This window comes from Salmo trutta, chromosome 32 (genome assembly GCF_901001165.1).
Source record: "Salmo trutta chromosome 32, fSalTru1.1, whole genome shotgun sequence".
Classification (NCBI taxonomy): Eukaryota; Metazoa; Chordata; class Actinopteri; order Salmoniformes; family Salmonidae; genus Salmo; species Salmo trutta.
The window spans coordinates 14,199,056-14,222,682 of NC_042988.1; the positions used below are offsets into that span (position 1 = coordinate 14,199,056).

Genomic DNA, 23,627 nt, shown 5'->3' on the forward strand with positions numbered 1-23,627 from the left:
TTGGAGAAGTGACTTTATCCTTGCTGAGCGGCCTTTCAGGTTATGTCGATATAGGACTCGTTTTACTGTGGATATAGATACTTTTGTACCTGTTTCCTCCAACATCTTCACAAGGTCCTTTGCTGTTGTTCTGGGATTGATTTGCACTTTTCGCACCAAAGTACGTTCATCTCTAGGAGAAAGAACGCGTCGCCTTCCTGAGCGGTATGACGGCTGCGTGGTCCCATGGTGTTTATACTTGCGTACTATTGTTTGTACAGATGAACATGGTACCTTCAGGCGTTTGGAAATTGTTCCCAAGGATGAATTAGACTTGTGGAGGTCTACAATTTATTTTCTGAGGTTTTTGCTGATTTCTTTTGATTTTCCCATGATGTCAAGCAAAGAGGCACTGAGTTTGAAGTTAGGCCTTGAAATAAATCCACAGGTACACCTCCAATTGAATCAAATTATGCCAATTAGCCTATCAGAAGCTTCTAAAGCCATGACATCGTTTTCTGGAATTTTCCAAGCTGTTTAAAGGCACAGTCAACTTAGTGTATGTAAACTTCTGACCCACTGGAATTGTGATACATTGAATTATAAGTGTTATAATCTGTCTGTAAACATTTGTTGGAAAAATGACTTGTTTCATGCGCAAAGTAGATGTCCTAACCGACTTGCCAAAACTATAGTTTGTTAACAAGAAATTTGTGGAGTGGTTGAAAAACAAGTTTTAATGACTTCAAGCTAAGTGTATGTAAACTTCCGACTTCAACTGTATATAAATTGAATAAAAATATAAACACAACATTCAACAATTTCAAAAGATTCTACCGAGTTACAGTTCATATGAGGAAATCAGTCAATTGAAAGAAATTCATTAGGCCCTAATCTATGGATTTCATATGACTGGGCAGGGATGCAGCCATGTTTGGGCCTGGGAGGGCATAGGCCCACCCACTGGGGAGCCAGGCCCAGCCAATCAACATTAGTTTTTCCCCACAAAAATGCTTTATTACAGACAGAAATACTCCTTAGCAACTCCCCCACCCCTCAGACGATCCTGTTGGTGAAGAAGCCGAATGTGAAGGTCCTGGGCTGTAGTCTGCGTTTGTGAGCCTGGTTGGACGTACTGCCAAATTCTCTAAAATGACATTGGAGGCAGCTTGTAGTAGAGAAATTAACATTCAATTCTCTGGCAACAGCTCTGGTGGACCTTCCTGCTGTCAACATGCCAATTGCACACTCCCTAAACTTGAGACATCTGTTGCATTGTGTTGTGTGCACATTTTAAAGTGTTTTTTTATTGTCCCCGGCACAAGGTGCACCTGTGTAATGATCATGCCGTTTAATCAGCTTCTTGATATCACACTTTGGCAAAGGAGAAATGCTCAATAACAGGGTTGTGCCCAAAATGTAAGAGAAATAAGCTTTTTGTGGGTATTGAGCATTTCTGGCCTTTATTTTGTCAGCTTCTTAAACATGGTAACAACACTTTATATGTTGGTTTATATATTTTTTCAGTGTAAAGTGTTGGTCCCATGTTTTATGAGCTGAAATACATTTTTTTAAATCCAAGAGAATTTGGCAGTATGTCCAACTGGCCTCACAATCACAGACCACATGTACCCACTTAGTTCTCACTTATTACACACACACGACTCGATGGACATGGAAAGGGTGTATATGCCACTAGGCCTATGGTTATGTCACATGACGATGACCGCTTCTACGTCCATGTTCCACCTGAGTGTTTACCTGGGGTGTATTCATGAGTCTGGCAACGGAAACCGTTTACCGTGTAAGAACCAAACGGAAGCAAACAGCGAACGGCCGGAAATTGGGAGGGACCTATCTGGATTTATCCAATTGAAACACGTTTTCGTTGCAAAACCTTTTCCTTTGGCTTAAACGGTTTCTGTTGCGACGAAACGTTTTGAAACAGAAACAGCGCAATGAATAAATCCCCGATGTTGCAGTTTATTTAGAAGGGGCAATAGTCCAGAGAGGATATACTCGGTATTATCTGTGTCGCTTTTATTTGAACATTAATTAAAACATAGGCCCACATCCTTCTTTATTCGAATAACCTACACTGACTGAGTCAGTTCGCCCTTCACCGACTCTGTGGACTTCGAACTCGCATTACACCTGTCTTCACAACAAGGAAGTATTGAATCCTTCGTTCCTACCTTTTGAAAGGAAGACATTTCTCAGCAAGCTCACTGGTAATGGTATTCGATATCATCAGCTAAATCATCTTTATTTATATTAATTGTTCCATTCCAAATGTATTTTTGAGAAAGGGCACGATTTATACCTGCCCGTTCCATTTGAAGTTTATTTCGCTCAAAGTGGATATACCAGTAACGTTAGGTCAAGGCCATCGAGTCGACAGATAGCTAAGGTAAACCTCCGTATTTTACCTATGTAGCCTACATATAACTAAGTAATTACAAATATTTGTTTGGACATAGGCGTGTAGGTTATGACTTGCCCATGCAACAGGTTTTTCAGACAGATTATTAAGGCTGTGGATGTTTTGTTCTCGATAATTCACATAGGCCTATCACAGGGCTCATCAACTACTGTAGATTCAGCCGCGGGACGATTTTCTTCTTGAGCGGGTGGTCATGGACGGGTGTTGTGCCGAAAATCCCCCCTCTGCCAGAACACCCGAACATAATTACAAATAATTTGTAGATAGCACATTGACCGCAAGAAGCCTAAAACATAATCATTTCAACCCTTGCCCACATTTGTATACGACCAAATATATCTCTCTATTTTATACTGTAGTTGTGATCTTATAGTTTTTGTTATGTTATTAAGAAGTTAACAGCTCATAGAACCTGCGCTTTTTCATAAACCAGCAGCTCTGATTCAGTCATGCAAATGTTTAGGAAATGTATAATATGTTTTCCTGTATGTATGTATGTATGTATGTATGTATGTATGTATGTATGTATGTATGTATGTATGTATGTATGTAGCCTAGACAGTGGTGTAAAAATACTTTAAAGTACAATTTAAGTAGTGTTTTTGGTGGGTGCCTTCTGGTTTGCTTAATAGAAGGAATTTGAAATGATTTATACTTTTAGACTTACTCAAGTAGTATTTTACTGGGTGACTTTCACTCTTACTTGAGTCATTTTCTATTAAGTATGATAATTGCATACTTTTTCCACAACTGAGCCTAGAGCAAGGTTCCCCAACTGGCAGCCACTGGCCAAATTATGTATTTGGCCCCCCACGGTTTCTGAGATCTATCTGTGATCTCTAACACCACCGCCAGCATGGGGCACTCTGTTCACAACATTGACACCAGCAAACCACTCGCCCACACAACGCCATACACGCTGTTTGCCATCTGCCCGGTACACTTGAAACCTGGATTAATCCATGAAGAGCACACTTCTCCAGCGTGCCAGTGGCCATCAAAGGTGAGCATTTGCCAACTGCAGTCAGGTCAAGACCCTGGTGAGGATGACGAGCATGCAGGTGAGCTTCCCTGAGACGGTTTCTGACAGTTTGTGCATCAATTCTTCAGTTATGCAAACCCACAATTTCATCAGCTGTCCTGACAATTCCACAGATGAAGAAGCTGGATGCGGAGACCCTGGGCTGGCGTGGTTACACGTGTTCTGCGTTTTTGAGGCCAAATTCTCTAAAACAATGTTGAAGTTGGCTTATGGTAGAAAAATGAACATTACATTCTCTGGCAACAGCTCTAGTAGACATTTTTGCAGTCAGCATGCCAACTGCACGCTCCCTCAACTTGAGACATCTGTGGCATTATTTTGTGTGACAACAACATTTTGTGGCATTTTATTGTCCCCAGCACAAGGTGCACCTGTGTAATGATCTTGCTGTTGAATCAGCTTCTTGATATGCCACACCTGTCAGGTGGATGGATTATCTTGGCAAAGGAGAAATGCTCACTAACAGGGATGTAAACAAATGTGTACACAATTTTAGAGAAATAATATTTTTGTGTGTATGGAATTTATTTTATTTCAGCTCATGAAACATGGGGCCAACACTTTACATGTTGCATTTATATTTATGTTCATATATATAGTACCAGTCAAAAGTTTGGACGCCTACTCATTCAAGGTTTTTTTTTTTTTTTTTTTTTACATTGTAGAATAATAGTGAAGACATTAAAACTATGAAATAACACATATGGAATCATGTAGTAACCAAAAGTGTTAAACAAATCAAAATATGTTTTAGATTCTTAAAAGTAGCCACCCTTTGCCTTGATGAGAGTTTTGCACACTCTTGGCATTGTTTCTACCAGCTTCATAAGGTAGTCACCTGGAAAGCATTTCAATGAACAGGGGTGCTTTGCTAAAAGTTAATTTGTGGAATTTCTTTCCTTCTAAATGCGTTTGAGCCAATCAGTTGTGTTGTGACAAGGTAGGGGTGGTATACAGAAGATAGCCCCTATTTGGTAAAATACCAAGTCCATATTATGGCAAGAACAGCTCAAATAAGCAAAGAGAAATGACAGTCCATCTTTACTTTAAGACATGAAGGTCAGTCAATCTGGAAAATTTCAAAACCTTTGAACATTTATTCAAGTGCTGTCGCAAAAACCATCAAGCGCTATGATGAAACTGGCTCTCGTGAGGACCGCCACAGGAAAGGAAGACCCAGAGTTACCTCTGCTGCAGAGGATAAGTTCATTAGAGTTACCAGCCTCAGAAATTGCAGCCCAAATAAATGCTTTCTATAGTTCAAGTAACAGACCCCTGGCTCAGACTGTATTCTCAGTACTTTGTTTAAGTAAATTTGGCAGCAATTACAGCTTCAAGTCTTCTTGGGCATGACACTACAAGCTTAGCACACCTGTATTTGGGGAGGTTCTCCCATTCTTCTCTGCAGATCCTCTCAAGCTCCGTCAGGTTGGATGGGGAGTGTCGCTGCACAGCTATTTTCAGGTCTCTCCAGAGATGTTAGATTGGGTTCAAGTCCGGGCTCTGGCTGGGCCACTCAAGGACGTTCAGAGACTTGTCCCGAAGCCACTCCTGTGTTGTCTTGGCTGTGTACTTAGGGTTGTTGTCCTGTTGGAAGGCGAACCTTCACCCCAGTCTGAGGTCCTGAGCGCTCTGGAGCAGGTTTTCATCAAGGATCTCACTGTAATTTGCTCCGTTCATCTTTCCCTCGATCCTGACTAGTCCCCCAGTCCCTGCCGCTGAAAAATATCCCCACAGCATGATGCTGCCACCACCATGCTTCACCATAGGGATGGTGCCAGGTTTCCTTCAGACGTGACACTTGGCATTCAGGCCAAACAGTTCAATCTTGGTTTCATCAAACCAGAGAATCTTGTTTCTCATGGTCTGAGAGTCTTTAGGTGCCTTTTGGCAAAATGCAAGTGGGCTGTCGTGCCTTTTACTGAGGAGTGGCTTTTGTCTGGCCACTACCATAAAGGCCTGATTGGTGGAGTGCTGCAGAGATGGTTGTCCTTCCGGAAGGTTCTCCCATCTCCACAGAGGCACTCTGGAGCTCTGTCAGAGTGACCATCGGGTTCTTGGTCACCTCCCTGACCAAGGCCCTTCTCCCCCGATTGCTCAGTTTGGCCGGCGGCCGGCTCTAGTAAGGGTCTTGGTGGTTTCAAACTTCTTCTATTTGGAGGCCACTGTGTTCTTAGGGACCTTCAATGCTGCAGAAATATTTTGGTATCCTTCCCCAGATCTTTGCCTCAACACAATCCTGTCTCGGAGCACTACAGACAATTCATTCAACCTCCTGGCTTGGTTTTTGCTCTGACGTGCACTGTCAACTGTGGGACCTTATATAGATAGGTGTGTGCCTTTCCAAATCATGTCCAATCAATTGAATTTACCACAGCTGGGCTCCAATCAAGTTGTAGAAACATTTCAAGGATGATCAATGGAATCAGGATGCACCTGAGTTCAATTTCTAGTCTCATAGGAAATGGTCTGAATACTCACGTAAATAAGATGTTTTTTTTTATTTTTTATACATTTGCAAACATAAAAGAAATGTTTTCACTTTGTCATTATGGGGTATGGTGTGTAGATTAAGGATTATTTGTTTTTAATCCGTTTTGGAATACGGCTGTAACATAACAAAATGTGGAAAAAAGGGAGGGTCTGAATACTTTCTGAATGGACTGTGTGTATATATAGTTATTTATGTTTTGGGACATAAGACTGTAAAAACACCCGCAAATCAGCTCCAAGTGATATGTGATCATTTTCAAACGTTAGCAAGGTTTGAAATAATTTATGTTTTAGTCAAATATTGTATCTGTTTGGGCTTCTTGCGGTGAATTTGAAGTCTACAAATTATTTGTCATTATGGTCCGGCCCCCTGACTATCCACTCAAGAAGAAATCAGCCCACGGCTTAATCTATTTGACGATCCCTGGCCTAAAGCTTCCTCATTTACCCAAACAACACTTTATTGTTTCAGATGAACAGCACCTCAGAGGAGATGGCGATGGACTCGGAAGTCCTCCAAAATGAGTCTCTCATACGTTTCGCATCTCCAATTCTTAACAAGTCAGACATATACAACATGACAATAATTCAAACAGGGAATGGGAATATTGTGGCACACGATATCTTCTTGAATACGACCGCTGCTCAAGCTCTGTCGGGGATCTTCGTCTGGTCAGCACTGCTCCTCACTTGCCATCAGGTATGTTACATTTGATCAGTTTTCTGCCTCTGTACTCGTTTTGATGTGAATCTAGTTAACAAAATCAGTTCCAAGTTAAAAGCATGGCTCCAGGCGTTGTCAGTATCACTCAGCTTTTAGGCAAACAAATGCAAATATGTAACGGGAGCTAGGAAGGTGTTGCGGGTTGCCTACACCCTTACCAGAGGGCAAAGACTCCAGCCAGACAATACATTTTGTTTTGTGTTTTTCACTTCTACATTTGATCCAGTATCAGGTGTTGACCAGACCTACTTTCTCCTCACTGTCTCCATCATTGAGAGGCAAGACTGAGTGTGAAAGTTAATTGGCTCTTATCTGTAAAGTGACGGTTTGTACATAGTGTGTCATTGTTTCTTAATTGTTACTAGGTGATCCATTAGTGTTGCTGTTTGCGGGCACTTCCGTTGACCGTGACTACCACTGATAACAACACAATGCAAACAGAGCCGTCATTGATCAAATGGCTGGGCAGAGCAGTTATATAACTTTAACCAAGTATAATAAGGCCTAACCATGATTATATTCACATTCAGTATAGGCTTACTGAAGGGTGTTTTTTTCTTCAGTTATTGCTATTTACTCAGTCTCTTGCTGTAATCCTTCAGTAGAGACAATGGTGATACTTATCATCAGACTGGGGTTTCATCAACTGCAGAGAGGGTGTACATTTGAATGGCATGCATTATCAGCAGAGATGTGCGGGTGTTGTCGAGGTCACATTTCCAGCGTCGTAATAAAAGGACAGGATCACGTTTTGCGAGGGGCAATCAGCGGAGGACCCGTGTGTTTTATGCTGCTCAGCATTGGGGAGCGAGGCGTCTCTTCTCATATTGTGCTGATGAACCGATAAACCCGAGTGCTGCTGAGAATGGGTCCATCCAACCTTTAGCGGCTGTATAGACAGGAAGCCCCCAGGGAGTCCCACTGTGTCTGCTCTGGTTGGAGATTTAGATGATCACGATATTTCTAGATAGGAATATGATGGTATTATTGTCCCCAGGGTTTATGTGCTGACCTTTTCTATACGCTGGTTGCAACATTTCTGATACGTTTCACATTATCATCAGCTCATACTTTATTACTGAAAATACATCAGGTAGAAGAAGGCATACCTCTGGTATAGCAAGCATACCCTTTTTTTTACTAGATTTAACATGTCTTATAAAATTGACATTGTTCATAAAAGGAGTTGTATTTTTTTCACAACAAGCAAAAAATACTGTCAATTTGGCATTCCATGGAGTCTCCCGTTCCGTCCATCTGTTTAGTTTTGGAGTACTTTGTTTTCCCATCCACTCCCCATCGAAGCAGGCCGGACATTAACATATGTGGCCTGTGAGATAGTTGCAGGGTTGCATGAGGCAAGCACGCAGGGAGATTAAAAACAGCCTTCCTGACAGGATTGGTTTTATTTAGTATTCTGGTGTATCATCAGATTTTCCTCCATAAGACTGTCTCTGGAGAGTTCTCCTCCTCTCCCAATTCTGCATACTAACACCGTATGCTGGACAATGCTGATCTTAGATGTCCCAGTCTGCTCACTGTGGTCCAAAGCACCAGGTGTTACAGTACTATGGAGTGTTACTGATGTTCTCTGACACACTCCACTATTCAGACCTCCCACTTCCCGGGGCAGCTTGTCAGGGAGAGAGGAGGGTCATGATATCACACTATAGTCAGTGTGATGTGTGGTTTCTCATTCTGTCTGGGTGTTCTGTATAGAACTGCCGTGCTCAGTACGCGCCCCTCTCACTTTCTCACGGACACTGCTTTGTATAAACACGAGACACTCCACACACTTTCTCATTCCAACATGGACGTTTGGTATGTCACAGCTGTCAGTGCCAGGGGCGGGCTGGGGAGTGTTATGAGGTAGAGTTCTACGTTTTTCACAGACCAACTGAAATTAGCCGGGGGATGGACTTGGGTTACTGCTCAACTAAGACAGAAGGGTATTGAGTCGTTGTCAGGCTAGAGCAGAGTCATTACCCAGGGCACAGCTCTGTCTGTCTGCCTGTCAGCTCAGCATTATGGAGCCTGGAGGACCGCAGTCTTTCCACCAGCCATTCAGGGGAAATGGAGGACATCAGTCTGCAGCCTGCTTCACTTCTCAGGAGAGCCACATGCATCATGCCCTGGCACTGGCCAGCCTCTAATGTGCCACCTCTAATGGCCATTTAATCATGTTGCATGAGTCTGTGTAAGTGGACCTGAAGTCAAGAAATGCCATGGTGCACCACTTTGAATGGATCAAACTGCAATACTCAACTCTGACCATTGCTTTTAGTTTCCTTTGGCATTTGCCCCTGAAAATATGTAGTTGATTATGTGCTTCACAAACTTAATTACGTAATGGATGCTCTGAACTTTCCTTCACCCCATGGCCTTGACTCCAATTCTGAAAAATGTTGGTTCCTAGAATAGGGAATCATGCCACACCATTTAGCATTCACATACTGCATTATGTTTTAAAATGATTCAGGGAAATTGAAGAGTTCAATCAAATTCAACAGTCTGAGACACACGTTTTGAAGCAGTGCACCCCTCTACTTCTTTCTGTTCTCCCTCCCAAGTGTAAAAACGTCCGTGTAACACATCTCTAGGAGAGTTGATCCTATAACACAGACGTTCACTTTTCAGTCAAGCTTTTGCCTTGATCAGCAGAAATTCATCCCGCTCACCTTGTTACCCAATTATGCAGTGTTATCATTCTGGGTTTTCATTTTTACCCTCCTCTATCTTTTTCTTACCTCTCGACCCCAAACCTACAGACACTCCTTTTTTATATATTTTAGTCAATGCTGTAATGCTGTCCTTCTAAAGCCTGTTGGGCCTGTGTGATAGCCAAATCGTGTCTTGAGAGGGTTCCAAGGAAGTGCCGTTTATTCATAAGAACCCATCTCTTTGAAGCACTGGCCCCCTAATACTGCTTGTCAGGTTTAGCTCAATTATTCATAATGGTTGGTCTAGTGGCTGAAACTGGGATTTGAATAACTCAATGCATTTTTGCCTAGTCAGTGCTCTTTTTTTTAATAACTATTCTTGTTTTTTTTAATAACTATTTTTGTTTTGTTTCTGTGTCCCTTTTCCAGATCTACACACACCTGAGGTCCTACACAGTCCCTAACGAGCAGCGCTACATCATTCGCATTCTTTTCATCGTGCCAATCTATGCGTTCGACTCCTGGCTCAGCCTGCTCTTCATCAGCAACGACCAGTACTATGTCTACTTTGACTCTGTCCGAGACTGTTATGAAGGTACGGTAAACCAACCACCCCACCCTTCTCCTCCCTTTCGCTGTTGCCTCATATCTCAGCCAGCGCCCTGACAGCGGTTTACTCTATAAGCACCTGTACAGGCAGCAGTAGTCAGACACCGGGCGGGTTCTGTCTGGCCAGTAATGACATTTAGACCTATTATGAGTTCTGAAAAAAACATTTTATGGCTATAAGGATTGAAGCTAAAACGGACTGGCCCAACCTGTTTTTCCTCACCTGTCAGTGCTTCCCTATGGGCAGAGAGGCCCTATTGTTCATGGTGTTCTGTTTCCAGGGCGTGTAGACTTTCAGACCTGTCTTTCTTCCTCTTAGGCTTAGTGGTTTTTGTATTCTATTTTTTTTGCGAAAGGTGGAAAAGGGATGTACTTTAGTTGAGATCATTCTAATCCAAACTAAACTAGTTAAGAGTTGTTTTTAATTCAAACATAAAGGAGATGTTCATCTTCCTCATAGCTATTCTTCACATTGAATTATTAATGTCTCATGAATTTTACTCTGAAAAGCCTTTCTTTAATAGTCATTATGTACCGAAGGAATAAGAAAAGACTATTACTTTAACAATGACAGAGGTGAATCACATGCAGAATTGTTTAAGTGTAATTTGATATATGGACAAAACTATTAGTATTTCACATACATTATTGACCAGATTAATTTAGTGTTTGAGACAAGTTTATGATTGGTGGTGGAGATTGCTCTTTAAAATCAGCATCCGAAAGCAGATTAACTGTTGCATTGCATTGAGTCAGCATGGCCAGGGCTAAAGTGTGAAACTCTGTGCCCCTGATACTTGAGAGTATAACCTGCATTCACTTTTTTAAACCCCTCCTGAAATGGCAACCAAGGATTTGGAGGACAGAGAACCATCCCAAGCCTCTTAGCGGTGGGGAGGAAACATTGATTGGTAAAAAATATGATTATTGTAAAGTGAAACCCTCTCACCAAAGTCTAATTTCAGTTTCCACTGCTTCTAAATTAGGATGTAAGATCTTTACAGTGCTATCATCACAATCTGGCCCACAATATTACCTGCAGCACAGAATGCTCACAGATTGACAAATTATCTTTAAAATCCATATTTATGAGGAATGATTTATATAGACAGAACATGAATATTTACTGAGATTAGCTGGAATCGGTAGCCCTTTACACTCGTACCCGTATACGGGTTGAAATGGCAGATTTGGGCACCAATAAACGGCTAAATTGGAAGGCATTGGCTGTACAGTAACATGCTATACATGCACTTCAGTGCTGTATGGGTTCTGAATGACATCCGGGCTGAACTTGAGCACCCACGCGGTGTCACTCCCATCCCTGTTTGGTTGTCTGAGTGAAGGAAGTGCAGTAAATTAAGAGAACTATGTATTTTGAAAGATGAGAAGTTGAGGATTATAATAAATACCGCTTTGATGTCATACAAGCCAAACACCCATGAGTCCCAATGTGTACTTCACATTTCCATATCATAAAACTCATGTCATATACAGTGTCAACGTTTATGATCACTATGTTTGATGTACAGTTACATGATGACGTACCCAGGGTTATTGTGAACAGAACGAGCCTGTTTGTCTACTGTGAAGAAAACTCCCCTGTGAGACACGCACCTGAATGCAGTCACGACTCTTTTCTATGCGCACCAAAATGATGATCTGTTTCCCTGTATTGCATTGTGAAAGCCTAACACTGTAAGATCATATTTTATAGCTTAGCTAGTCATGTTGTCAAAAGAACAGGCTTTCAAATGATGCCCACCTGACCCAGATTTGTGATTTGTAATGGTCAGTTTTTGGATTGCGTGAACGACAACAGTAATTAAGTGATGGCAGGGTTGTGTTCCAAACAACTAAAAGTATGCTTGCTCTAATTCCTCAACGGAACAGCTAGGAGAGCGAAAGCACCTTACAGTGGAAGACTCTTCTTTGAGTCATAAAAGTGCATTGAAATGACTTGTGCACACTTTGGAGAGGTGTGTATCCACCTCTCACTCAAACCCTTGTAATTTTTTAAAATTATATTGTGCCTACCCCACATTTTCCAGGAATATTCTCATCATGTTACTGAATGTATCAAGAGTATTTTCAGATTTCGGAATCAACAGATTCGGTGAAAAGTACAGTAAATGTAAAATGCACATAAAATCAACAATGTAATGTTTTGGATTCAGTGTTGTCATGTGAACTGTTGTGTCCCCACCTTTTGGTGTAATAATTTCCCCTTTATCTCTAAACTGTTCCCTTTTAATTGCTGCCACGGTTATGCATTTCATATTTCTTCTGAAAGAAATGTAGCCCTATCCATGTAGGCTAGTTCCCACGAGTGTAAAGAATGAATGGTGAAACAGCCACACCCATTTGTGATATTACAACATCATTGCACGCGCGGTAGAGCACAATATCTACTGCAAAAAATGTTTTACCATGCTGCACGACACTGGGGCGGCCAGTGGGGCTGTTTCCCCCACTACAGATTCCATTTTCAAACGGACTGACCCGTGACATTGAATTGTTGTTTTTGAAAATGACCCCACTTGCAAAACCTAGTATCAGTGTTGTAAACAACATTCCATCATAATGTACAGGAATGTATGTGAGTGACTTTGTCCCTTCTCTCCATGATAGCATTTGTGATTTACAACTTCCTAAGCCTGTCCTTTGAGTACCTCGGGGGAGAGAGTGCCATCATGTCCGAGATCCGAGGGAAGTCCATTGAGTGAGTGCTCCCAGTCCCATCCTCCATACCATGGTCTCATACTAGACGCTATGCAAGTAGCTTTCAAAAAACCCACCCAGAATGTTGGGGATTTTCAGTTTGTATTGCAAGTCTTGCAGTCACCCAGGGTCAGGCTGTAATTTCCTTGAATTTATGTCTTGATCTTGTTTTAAAGTAGTCTGACTTCAAGGATAATGATGTCTTGTATTTTGGACACTAGAATGATGTCTATAAGTCTGGTACACATTCAAAGGATACATTTGTGACCACACATGTTCTATCATTCCCAGGTCGAGCTGTATGTATGGTACCTGCTGCTTAGGTGGAATAAGCTACTCTATTGGCTTTTTAAGATTCTGTAAACAGGTGAGTTTCCATCTCCCTCCCTGCTTGGGTGATGAAAGCACTCTGAAAATATGGAAATAGGAAATTGTGATTTGTTATTTTAATGTCACCTCATTGAACTTTTTTTTTTATCAAGATCGCTCCTCTATTGCGAATTGACAGCCATTATAATTGGCTGTCCACTTTTTAGAGGATAAGGTTGACTGGTTAAAAAGGAAAATGAAAGCAATCTGAGAACAGGTGAAAGCAGCTTTGTAATAAGCACAGAGAAATAACATGAGCTGTCAGCTTGACTGTCCCCATAGTGTCTTGGGGATGCAGTCTGTGCTCTGAGTCTTACCCTGATGGCAATTGGATCTGAAAGGTATGTCCTCAGAACAGTGAATAGACGTCCAGAAAAGGGAGCTGATTAACACTCGGCATGTTCTGGCTGGACTCCTACGTGGGGTGGTTTCAAAGCACAACCTTGCTGTTCTCTTCCCTCCGGTAGCAGAGTTGAAAGGGATAGAACTATATCTGCTCTGGCTCTGTGAGACGACAAGTTGGAGGGAATGGGATCAATAACTGCATTTAGAGATTACTCCGGGTTTCAAGAGGAGGACGTCTAATCCAAAAGCACCGGCCTGTCCTAAAGTTGCTATATCATTTCCCATTTAAAGGTCTGCAGGTGGCCCCAGTAAGGAAAACTACTGACCCTTGAAACTCAATCACATGCCCCTTAGTGTACTTTAACATTACTTCAGACAATACATTGTTTTGGCATAATGTCAATACATGCATATTTTCGAGATTTTTAACATAGTATATCATACAATGCAAATTGATAGACACACAATTTCCACAAAATGTTCATTCATTTCATAGATTACTCAGTGTTTGAAGACGTACAGTTGGCTACCTTTCAAATCCAATAACCAACATGAAGTAGTTGTCACCTGCGTTGTTCCTTGTTGTGTCTGTGTTCAATGCATGTCCCATCCTGTATTGATGTCATTTAGGCCACTCTTCAGTTCTGTGTCGTCAAACCCATCATGGCCGTCATCACCATCCTCCTGCAGGCCTTTGGCAAATATCATGATGGAGACTTTAAGTGAGCACAGCCTTTCATTCCATTTCACCCATTCAACTTCCCTTCGCATGCTCGCACTACTCATTGTGTGTTTACATTCAGAAAGGGAATGTACATAGATCCCCACTAACACGTCTGTATTGATCCTGTTCCCCTCTGCAGTGTGAATGGAGGATACCTCTACATCACCATCATCTACAACATCTCTGTCAGCCTGGCCCTGTACGCTCTCTTCCTCTTCTTCTTCACTACCAGTGACCTGCTGAGGCCTTATGAACCCGTGCTCAAATTCCTCACCATCAAATCTGTCATCTTCCTGTCTTTCTGGCAGGGTGCGTTGTTCCCTTACCTTGACTTAATATCAACAGATTCAAACCCTGATGGGGTTGGAAAAGTCTACAAAATACATTGTATTTGATACATTAGACTGGAGTAGCACATGAAGGTGTTGTCTTTTGTTGTTAGGTATGGTGCTGGCCATCCTGGAGCGCTGTGGGGTCATCCCTAACGCCCTGTTTATCGACGGCCAGGAGGTGGGGGCCGGCACAGTGGCAGCAGGCTGGCAGAACTTCATCACCTGCATCGAGATGTTCTTCGCTGCTATCGCCCTGCGCTACGCCTTTACCTGCACCGTATACCAGGAGAAGAAGAACGAACTTCCAGGGACACGCGGTAACTGCACTTCTACACGTCCATAGAGAGGGGAGGTGTCTGTTGGAGCTGATGAAATGGTCATTAGGGGGGCTGGGAATTGCCAGATACGATATTATCACCATACTTGGGTGCCGATACGATATGTATTGCAATTCTCACGATTCTGTATGTATTGTGATTCGATACTGTGATTTCTTTGCAATTCAATGTTCCAAACATATGGCTCACCTGCAGAATTGCTGCAGAATTTCCCTTAAGTGTTCAATTGGGTTGCGATCTGGTGACCCCACACACACACTTTAAACCCCTTATGCTCCTTTGAGACCCCTATTTTAAAGTCAATATACTTTGTATCCCCCATTTACTCAAGTGTTTCCTTTATTTTGGAAGTTACCTGTAGGTGACAATGCAGTTTTCTGTCCCGTTCCCTGGCTGAAAACAGGGAATGGGAAACGCGTCAGGTAGAAATGGCCAGAGTGAACAGTGTGAACCAGGCAGGCCAGAGGTCAGCAGAGGAACGGTCTTCAGGGTGTTCATCATTACTCATGGCTCACAGGAAAGTTGCTAGCACAGCACGCTATAGAAAGAGCATTTCATAGCCTCTATATGCTTAATCGCAGGAACTAGCGGTACTGCTCTGACGTCAATACCTTTCACATGAGCAGAAGACAAATGGAGACCAAGGGAAAAGCCTTCTGCGGAGATATCAATCATCTCAGCTCGTTCCTTCCTGCAACAGCAATCCTGCTGAGGCCTTGGGCTATAGGAGACAGACATGCAGAAAGAAACGGAATCGCTAAATGCTGATTAAGTGTGAAATGTTTCCATGCCCATTACATTTGACCGGTAAAAGTGTTCTCTTCATCTTGCCGAGTGATCAAAAGAACCTTGTGACAAAATGAATAGTGATTTCTCCCATGTTCGGCCTTCTTCGTGCTCCTGTACAAAATGTATTATTAATTTGCTATAGTTGCTATTCATTTAAAACTAATGGTAATGAGGCCGCAGAAAGTTAAGCAGCAAATTAGATTTTTATTGTGGTCTAAACTTGTAAATGAAATGCAGCTGAAGCCAGACTATTCTCTGAGGAGTTTCCAAAAGTATGGTTTTGAAAGTTAATTTTCCCTCTCAAAGGGATGCATGGTGTTGGGGCTACATTTCTTATATGCCCCACTGAGTTGTTCTTTCCTACCAAAGCACCAATTCAAAGGTCATAATTCAGTGCTATAGTATGTGACTGGACTGCATAAACATTACCTGAACCAGAAAGATTCCCATTAAGACTAGTCTAGCCTTTTGATATTGCTGCTGAGAGTTGTAGAGTCACAGCCCCATCCAACCCTCCCTGGGCTGGGAAGTGTCAGAAGGTCATTCATATGTGGTGTTTTCAATGCCTGTGGAGATTTGGGAGGCTTATATACCTCCAGGCTGTCCTCCTCCAACCCTGACTGAGGCCAGCCCCAGCCCTAGTTGCAAAACAGGCCAGCTGTGAGGAGAAGCTCAGGAGAGCATGCCTAACCACGACTCTGACCCTGAAGCACAGCGGAACCCTCCGCCGTGCCGCCTTCCCTCCAGAGACCTGGCCTAGACTGCACTGTCGCTGACCCTGAAACAGAAGGCTGCGTTGGTTCTGTCTGCACCGGACCACTCCCGGGACGTTGGATGAGACACCCTGGTATTATAGGGTCAAGTATCAGCCTGGCCCACAGCTGGAGGAGCTCAGCTGGGGAAGTAACTGGGAAGGTAGACAGAGGAGAGGAAGCATCTTCCTCACTCCCACTGAATTGCTGCAGACTCTCTGTCATCTCTCTATGCTCTCATCCATCAACACTGAGAATAGAGGAACACTAACAAGAGGTCCTCATGAGGTGGAACACTGGGCACAAGGACTGAGCACAGTCTTAAAACCAATGATTTTGCATTAGTGAGATTCTAATCAACTGTGATTCTGGACATGGGAGTTTTTCCTAATGAGTCTCTGTCAGCACCTTGTCTTCAAAAATGGATGAATTTAGTTTTCATAAGCGTAACTACTCTTGTATTTCTCATGTTGTATCTTGTATATGCTATGGTTTGATATTCAGATCAAAGTTATGTCCTATAAACAAGTTAAATGACCATGTCAAAATGTGTCTAATGTTCTTCTAGACAACATCGCCCCCATGCAGAGCATCTCCAGTGGTCTGAAGGAGACGATGAACCCTGGGGACATGGTCCAGGATGCCATCCACAACTTCTCCCCAGCCTACCAGCAGTACACCCAGCAGTCCACCCAGGAGGTGGTACAGCCCAGCCAGAACAACGGCAAGGCAGGCACAGGCGGCAGCAGCAAGAGCTCCAAGAAATCTGACAAAGTCCTGCTGATTATCTCTGATGATGAATTCTAAGGAGTCGCCCACCACCACGAGTATCCATGTCTTTATTTCCTCACCACACCCAGGACAACACTGGCACAGCATATCCCACTGTCAGACCTGGCATCCATTCGTGTGGTTCATTTTCATCTTCTTTCATTTCATTTTTTAAGATTAACTCTTTACTTTAGTCCTGGTTTTAAAGTAACTGTCCAGTGTTTCCAGATTTCAATGAAATATGATCTATATATAATTAATTACAAAATTTGTGAAAGTTTTCCTTCCAAAAATGTTTAAGTATGCAGTTTTTCTGTGTTGGAATGGTGTCGGCGTACCCCAACAATAGAATGGTGAGGTAAAAATATTAATGCGAGTAGATAGCTGATTGGCCAGCTGAGGAGGATGACATCATCCTCTATGAAATAGCAAGCATGTTTTTTAATGGTCTGTTTGAAATACAAGTTTGAGGTGAGGTTTTTGAAGTGTTTTTCTCCAATTGATGCTTTCGACACACTATTATTTGGGTACGAGTTAACAGAGTATGAACTTTTAAAAGTGAGATTTTCACTGGACAGTTAATTTAATGAATAATTCATGCAGGAAAGATCAAGAAGGGGACAGAGTGAAGATTTGAATAACCTTATGAGATTATTTTTGTTTCTGCCTTGCTAGTCATGATACTATGGGGAAATGGCCTGTCTGCTGAACCATTTCAGACAAGGCAGGTACTGATGCAATTTTTATTTTGGTCTTTTCCCTGATCCTGGTTCAGTCTCTATCGTAGCAGTGACTGAGCTCTTCTCTGGCCGCTGAAGTATGTACTCCGCTCTCTCTGAATCATGGGAGTTTCAAATAAGAGCTGATTTAATGTACGACTTCAGGAGGGAACCCAGGAATCATGCCCGTCATGGCTGGCTCTGACACTTCAAGGACCATCTCTTGCATTTGCGTGTTTGAGGTATTTGCTCAGCAGTCCTCTGTTGGGTCTCCCGACGAACTGAAGTCTTTTTTCAAAGACACAACTGACTTTGGAGTAGGAACTTCAAACTCTAGACTTTGGCGCTTTGAAATCCTTTGTATCTAACATGCCACAGACAAATTGGAGGATAAGGCCGACTCCCACCAACTTGGAGGGTTGTGGTAATCTCATTAATTTTCTCAGCATGGATTTCAGTATATAATTCAGCAGAGCTCTACAATGTTAACCCTAAAAAAAACATTTGCAGTATTGTAAATAGTTTGAGTAGAACCTTTATAGTTTCTGATGTTCGTATTATTGTTCCTTTCAATTCACTGAAGATAATATTTGTACAGAAATTGTTTGATTGGTTTAAATGTTAAATTTTGTAGTGTACTTTGGTCTCAATGTTCTAATTTTTAAGACATGTCTGCTGTTATGTTTAGCTTAATGACAAAGTTTGATAAATTGCTATATTGTAAATAAGCTATGTAGTATTAACAATGTGTTTTCAGTGATTTCTGCAGATCAGTTTGATGTTTCATGATATTTAAGTTGGTTTCATGTCATTAGAAAATATATATTTTGTTTCTGTTTGGCGAATTGTGATAGGATAGATGGTGTCCCTCTATCATTTTGAAATGTGTTTAAGTTAGGGAAATTAAGTGCAATGTAATCACTTTTTCCATACCTTCATGTGCCAATTATTTCTGCCTTACTGGGAAAGCAGAAACCGATGTAGAGTTGGATATAAAGTGACGCTGAGATGTAGTGTAACTATAGTGTCTATTACTGAATCCTGGTTTATTTGGTTGCTTGTCACATTTTGCACTCATGTAAAATAAACGATTAAAGAGATGTTCCGGAACTCTTGCGACTACGTAAGTATTTTCTTAAACCTCCCGTTTTGGCCTGGATGTGCCAATGTGTAGTTTATATATGCAAGAAAAAAAAGGAATGTCCGCCACTCAAGTCATTCTGATGAAGATCCAACTCTAATTGAAACTTTGTCTTTGTGCATCTGATTAAATCACCATGGGAGCATACCAGAGTTGCACACATTCCTTTTGTCTTTGATATGTTCTTCTGTCCTGCACCTGATAAGTTGGATGTGCATATATATATATATATATATATATATATATATATATATATACTGCTCAAAAAAATAAAGGGAACACTTAAACAGCACAATGTAACTCCAAGTCAATCACACTTCTGTGAAATCAAACTGTCCACTTAGGAAGCAACACTGATTGACAATAAATTTCACATGCTGTTGTGCAAATGGAATAGACAACAGGTGGAAATTATAGGCAATTAGCAAGACACCCCCAATAAAGGAGTGGTTCTGCAGGTGGGGACCACAGACCACTTCTCAGTTCCTATGCTTCCTGGCTGATGTTTTTGTCACTTTTGAATGCTGGCGGTGCTTTCACTCTAGTGGTAGCATGAGACGGAGTCTACAACCCACACAAGTGGCTCAGGTAGTGCAGCTCATCCAGGATGGCACATCAATGCGAGCTGTGGCAAGAAGGTTTGCTGTGTCTGTCAGCGTAGTGTCCAGAGCATGGAGGCGCTACCAGGAGACAGGCCAGTACATCAGGAGACGTGGAGGAGGCCGTCGGAGGGCAACAACCCAGCAGCAGGACCACTACCTCCGCCTTTGTGCAAGGAGGAGCAGGAGAAGCACTGCCAGAGCCCTGCAAAATGACCTCCAGCAGGCCACAAATGTGCATGTGTCTGCTCAAACGGTCAGAAACAGACTCCATGAGGGTGGTATGAGGGCCCGACGTCCACAGGTGGGGGTTGTGCTTACAGCCCAACACCGTGCAGGACGTTTGGCATTTACCAGAGAACACCAAGATTGGCAAATTCGCCACTGGCGCCCTGTGCTCTTCACAGATGAAAGCAGGTTCACACTGAGCACATGTGACAGACGTGACAGAGTCTGGATACGCCGTGGAGAACGTTCTGCTGCCTGCAACATCCTCCAGCATGACCGGTTTGGCGGTGGGTCAGTCATGGTGTGGGGTGGCATTTCTTTGGGGGGCCACACAGCCCTCCATGTGCTCGCCAGAGGTAGCCTGACTGCCATTAGGTACCGAGATGAGATCCTCAGACCCCTTGTGAGACCATATGCTGGTGCGGTTGGCCCTGGGTTCCTCCTAATGCAAGACAATGCTAGACCTCATGTGGCCTGAGTGTGTCAGCAGTTCCTGCAAGAGGAAGGCATTGATGCTATGGACTGGCCCACCCGTTCCCCAGACCTGAATCCAATTGAGCACATCTGGGACATCATGTCTCGCTCCATCCACCAACGCCACGTTGCACCACAGACTGTCCAGGAGTTGGCGGATGCTTTAGTCCAGGTCTGGGAGGAGATCCCTCAGGAGACTATCCGCCACCTCATCAGGAGCATGCCCAGGCTTTGTAGGGAGGTCATACAGGCACGTGGAGGCCACACACACTACTGAGCCTCATTTTGACTTGTTTTAAGGACATTACATCAAAGTTGGATCAGCCTGTAGTGTGGTTTTCCACTTTAATTTTGAGTGTGACTCCAAATCCAGACCTCCATGGGTTGATAAATTGGATTTCCATTGATTATTTTTGGGTGATTTTGTTGTCAGCACATTCACCTATGTAAAGAAAAAAGTATTTAATAAGATGATTTATTTCATTCAGATCTAGGATGTGTTGTTTAAGTGTTTCCTTTATTTTTTTGAGCAGTGTATATATATAGTTTATATGCACAATGTATACTGAACAAAAATATAAACAACAATTTCAAAGATTTTACTGAGTTACAGTTCATATAAGGAAATCAGTCAATTGAAATTAATATATTAGGACCTAATCCATGGATTTCACGTGACTGGGCAGGGGTGCAGCCATGGGGAGCCAGGCCCAGCCAATCAAAATGAGTTTTTCCCCCACGGAAGGGCTTTATTACAGACAGAAATACTCCTCAGCACCCCCACCCCCGGATGTGAAGGTCCAGGGCTGGCGTGGTTACACATGGTCTGTGGTTGCCAGTTGGGCGCACTGCTAAATTCTCTAAAACGACACTGGATGCAGCTTATGGTAAAGACGTGAACATTCAATTCTGTGGCAACAGCTCTGGTAGACATTCCTACAGTCAGCATGCCAATTGCACGCTCCCTCAAAACTTGAGACGTGGCATTGTGTTGTGTGCAAAACTGCACATTTTAAAGTGGCCTTTTTTTGCCCCTAGCACAAGTTGCACCTGTGTAATGATCATGCTGTTTAATCAGCTTCTTGATATTATCCACACCTGTTAGGTCGATGGATTATCTTGGCAAAGGATAAATACTCACTAACAGGTATGTAAATAAATTTGTGCACCAAATTTGAGAGAAATAAGCTTTTTGTGCATATGGACAATTTCTGGGATTGTTTATTTCAGCTCATGAAAAATGGGACTAGCACTTTACATGTTGCATACAAAAAAATTATAAAACATCCAATTTACATAACTATTCAGACCCTTTTCAATACTTTGTTGAAGCAACTTCTGAAGCGATTACAGCCTTGCGTCTTCTTGGGTATGATGCTACAAGCTTGGCACGCCTGTATTTGGGGTGTTTCTCACATTCCTCTCTGCAGATCCTCTCAAGCTCTGTCAGGTTGGATGGGGAGCGTCGCTGCACAGATATTTTCAGGTCTCTCCAGAGATGTTATATCGGGTTCAAGTCTGGACTCTGGCTGGGCCACTCAAGGACATTCAGAGACTTGTCCCGAAGCCACTCTTGCATTGTCTTGGCCTTGTGCTTAGGGTTGTTGCCCTGATGGAAGGCGAACCTTTGCCACAGTCTGAGGTCCTTAGCGCTCGGGAGCAGGTTTTCATCAAGGATCTCTCTGTACTTTGCTCCGTTCATCTTTCCCTCGATCCTTACTAGTATCCCAGTCCCTGCCACTGAAAAACATCCCCACAGCATGATGCTGCCACCACCATGCTTCACCGTAGGACTGGTGCCAGGTTTCCTCCAGACGTGACGCTTGGCATTCATGCCAAAAGTGTTCAATCTTAGTTTCATCAGACCAGAGAATCTTGTTTTTCATGGTCTGAGAGTCCTTTAGGTGCCTTTTGGCAAACTCTAAGCGGGCTGTCATGTGCCTTTTACTGAGGAGTGGCTTCCATCTGGCCACTCTACCATAAAGTCCTGATTGGTGGAGTGCTGCAAAGATGGTTGTCCTTCTGGAAGGTTCTCCCATCTCCACAGATTAACTCTCGGGTTCTTGATCACCTCCCGGACTAAGGTCCTTCTCCCCCGATTGCTCAGTTTAGGAAGAGTCTAGGAAGAGTCTTGGTGGTTCCAAACTTCTTCCATTTAAGAATGATGGATGCCACTGTGTTCTTGGGGACCTTCAATGCTGTAGACATTTTTTGGTACCCTTTCCCAGATCTTTGCCTCAACACAATCCTGTCTCAAAGCTGTACTGGCAATTCCTTCGACCTCATGGCTTGGTTTTTGCTCTGACATGCACTGTCAACTGTGGGACCTTGAATAGACAAGTGTGTGCCTTTCCAAATCATGTCTAATCAATTGAATTTACCACAGGTGGACTCCAATCAAGTTGTAGAAACATCTCAAGGATGATCAATGGAAAGAGGATGCAGCTGAGCTCAATTTCGAGTCTCATAGCAATGGGTCTGAATTCTCACGTAAATAAGGTATTTCAGTTTTTTTTTAATACACTTGCAAACATTTTTTTAAAAACTTGCGCTTTGTCATTATGGGGTATTGTGTGTAGATTGATGTTTTGATTTTTTTTAATCCATTTTAGAATAAGGCTGTAACATAACAAAATGTAGAAAAGGGAAGAGGTCTGAATACTTTCCGAATGCACTGTATTTTTGTTCAGTGTATGAGCAGAATTACTGTCTTACCTTAATTAGGTAACAACTCCAAAACAAAGGTAATGTGGTTTGGTAAGAAGAATGCCCCTCTCCCCACAGGTGTGATTACTACCTCTGAGGGTTTAGAGCTTGAGGTAGTCACCTCATACAAGTACTTGGGAGTATGGTTAGACAGTACACTGTCCTTCTCTCAGCACCTCATTGTAGATTAAAGGGTGATTTCTCATTTAACCAGTAAATTAAAAAAAATAAGGAAATCTAATCTACTTTATAGAATGGTCCTTTGGGGGAAGGATTGTTGACATTTATTTGACATTTGTATCTAAAAGCGTAATTGAGAAATAATACCAACTCCATAAAGCAAATATTTGTGTCAAATAAAGCTTTACTTGCTTGCTCTGAATATATGGGTGGTATTTAGATTTTTCTTACATTAATTTATTAATATTGAAAAATATAAACATGAATATAGAAAACATGCAATTATTTATTTGGCAAATATTTCTATATATCGTTGAGCATAATATACTTCATGGACATATCAATTTTCCAGAGTGGGATCACTGCTAGTTTTAAAGTTATGGCCCTTTGCCTACTGTACCAATTTCTCTGTAGAAAATGTAACCAATCACAGCCCTCCTTTAACTTGTATCGCTGCACATCCTGAAAATCACCAACAGAAGGTGACTA

At 42.4% G+C, this 23,627-nt stretch overlaps 1 protein-coding gene across 2 annotated transcripts; it reads left to right on the forward strand.

Moving 5' to 3' along the window:
* The first annotated feature begins 1,892 nt into the window (after positions 1–1,892).
* Positions 1,893–18,920, forward strand: tmem184a (transmembrane protein 184a). 2 transcript variants are annotated; one of them, XM_029727705.1, is made up of 9 exons: positions 1,893–2,389; positions 6,430–6,657; positions 9,771–9,936; positions 12,582–12,672; positions 12,963–13,038; positions 14,016–14,107; positions 14,249–14,418; positions 14,552–14,758; positions 16,889–18,920. In XM_029727705.1, the coding sequence occupies exons 2-9, from the start codon at positions 6,430–6,432 to the stop codon at positions 17,125–17,127; spliced, it is 1,269 nt and encodes a 422-aa protein (XP_029583565.1). In that variant the 5' UTR covers positions 1,893–2,389; the 3' UTR covers positions 17,128–18,920. The 2 variants fall into 2 exon arrangements, with proteins under 2 accessions (XP_029583565.1, XP_029583564.1); XM_029727704.1 differs by having other exon boundaries at positions 1,893–2,210.
* The last annotated feature ends 4,707 nt before the right edge of the window (positions 18,921–23,627 follow it).

Bases quoted from the DNA above. Each gene is read 5' to 3' on its own strand.
- tmem184a (XM_029727705.1), top strand. From the start codon at position 6,430: ATGAACAGCACCTCAGAGGAGATGGCGATGGACTCGGAAGTCCTCCAA. The intron at 13,039-14,015 runs GTGAGTTTCCAT...GATGTCATTTAG, and splicing joins TTTTAAGATTCTGTAAACAG to GCCACTCTTCAGTTCTGTGT. The intron at 14,419-14,551 runs GTGCGTTGTTCC...TTTTGTTGTTAG, and splicing joins CTTCCTGTCTTTCTGGCAGG to GTATGGTGCTGGCCATCCTG.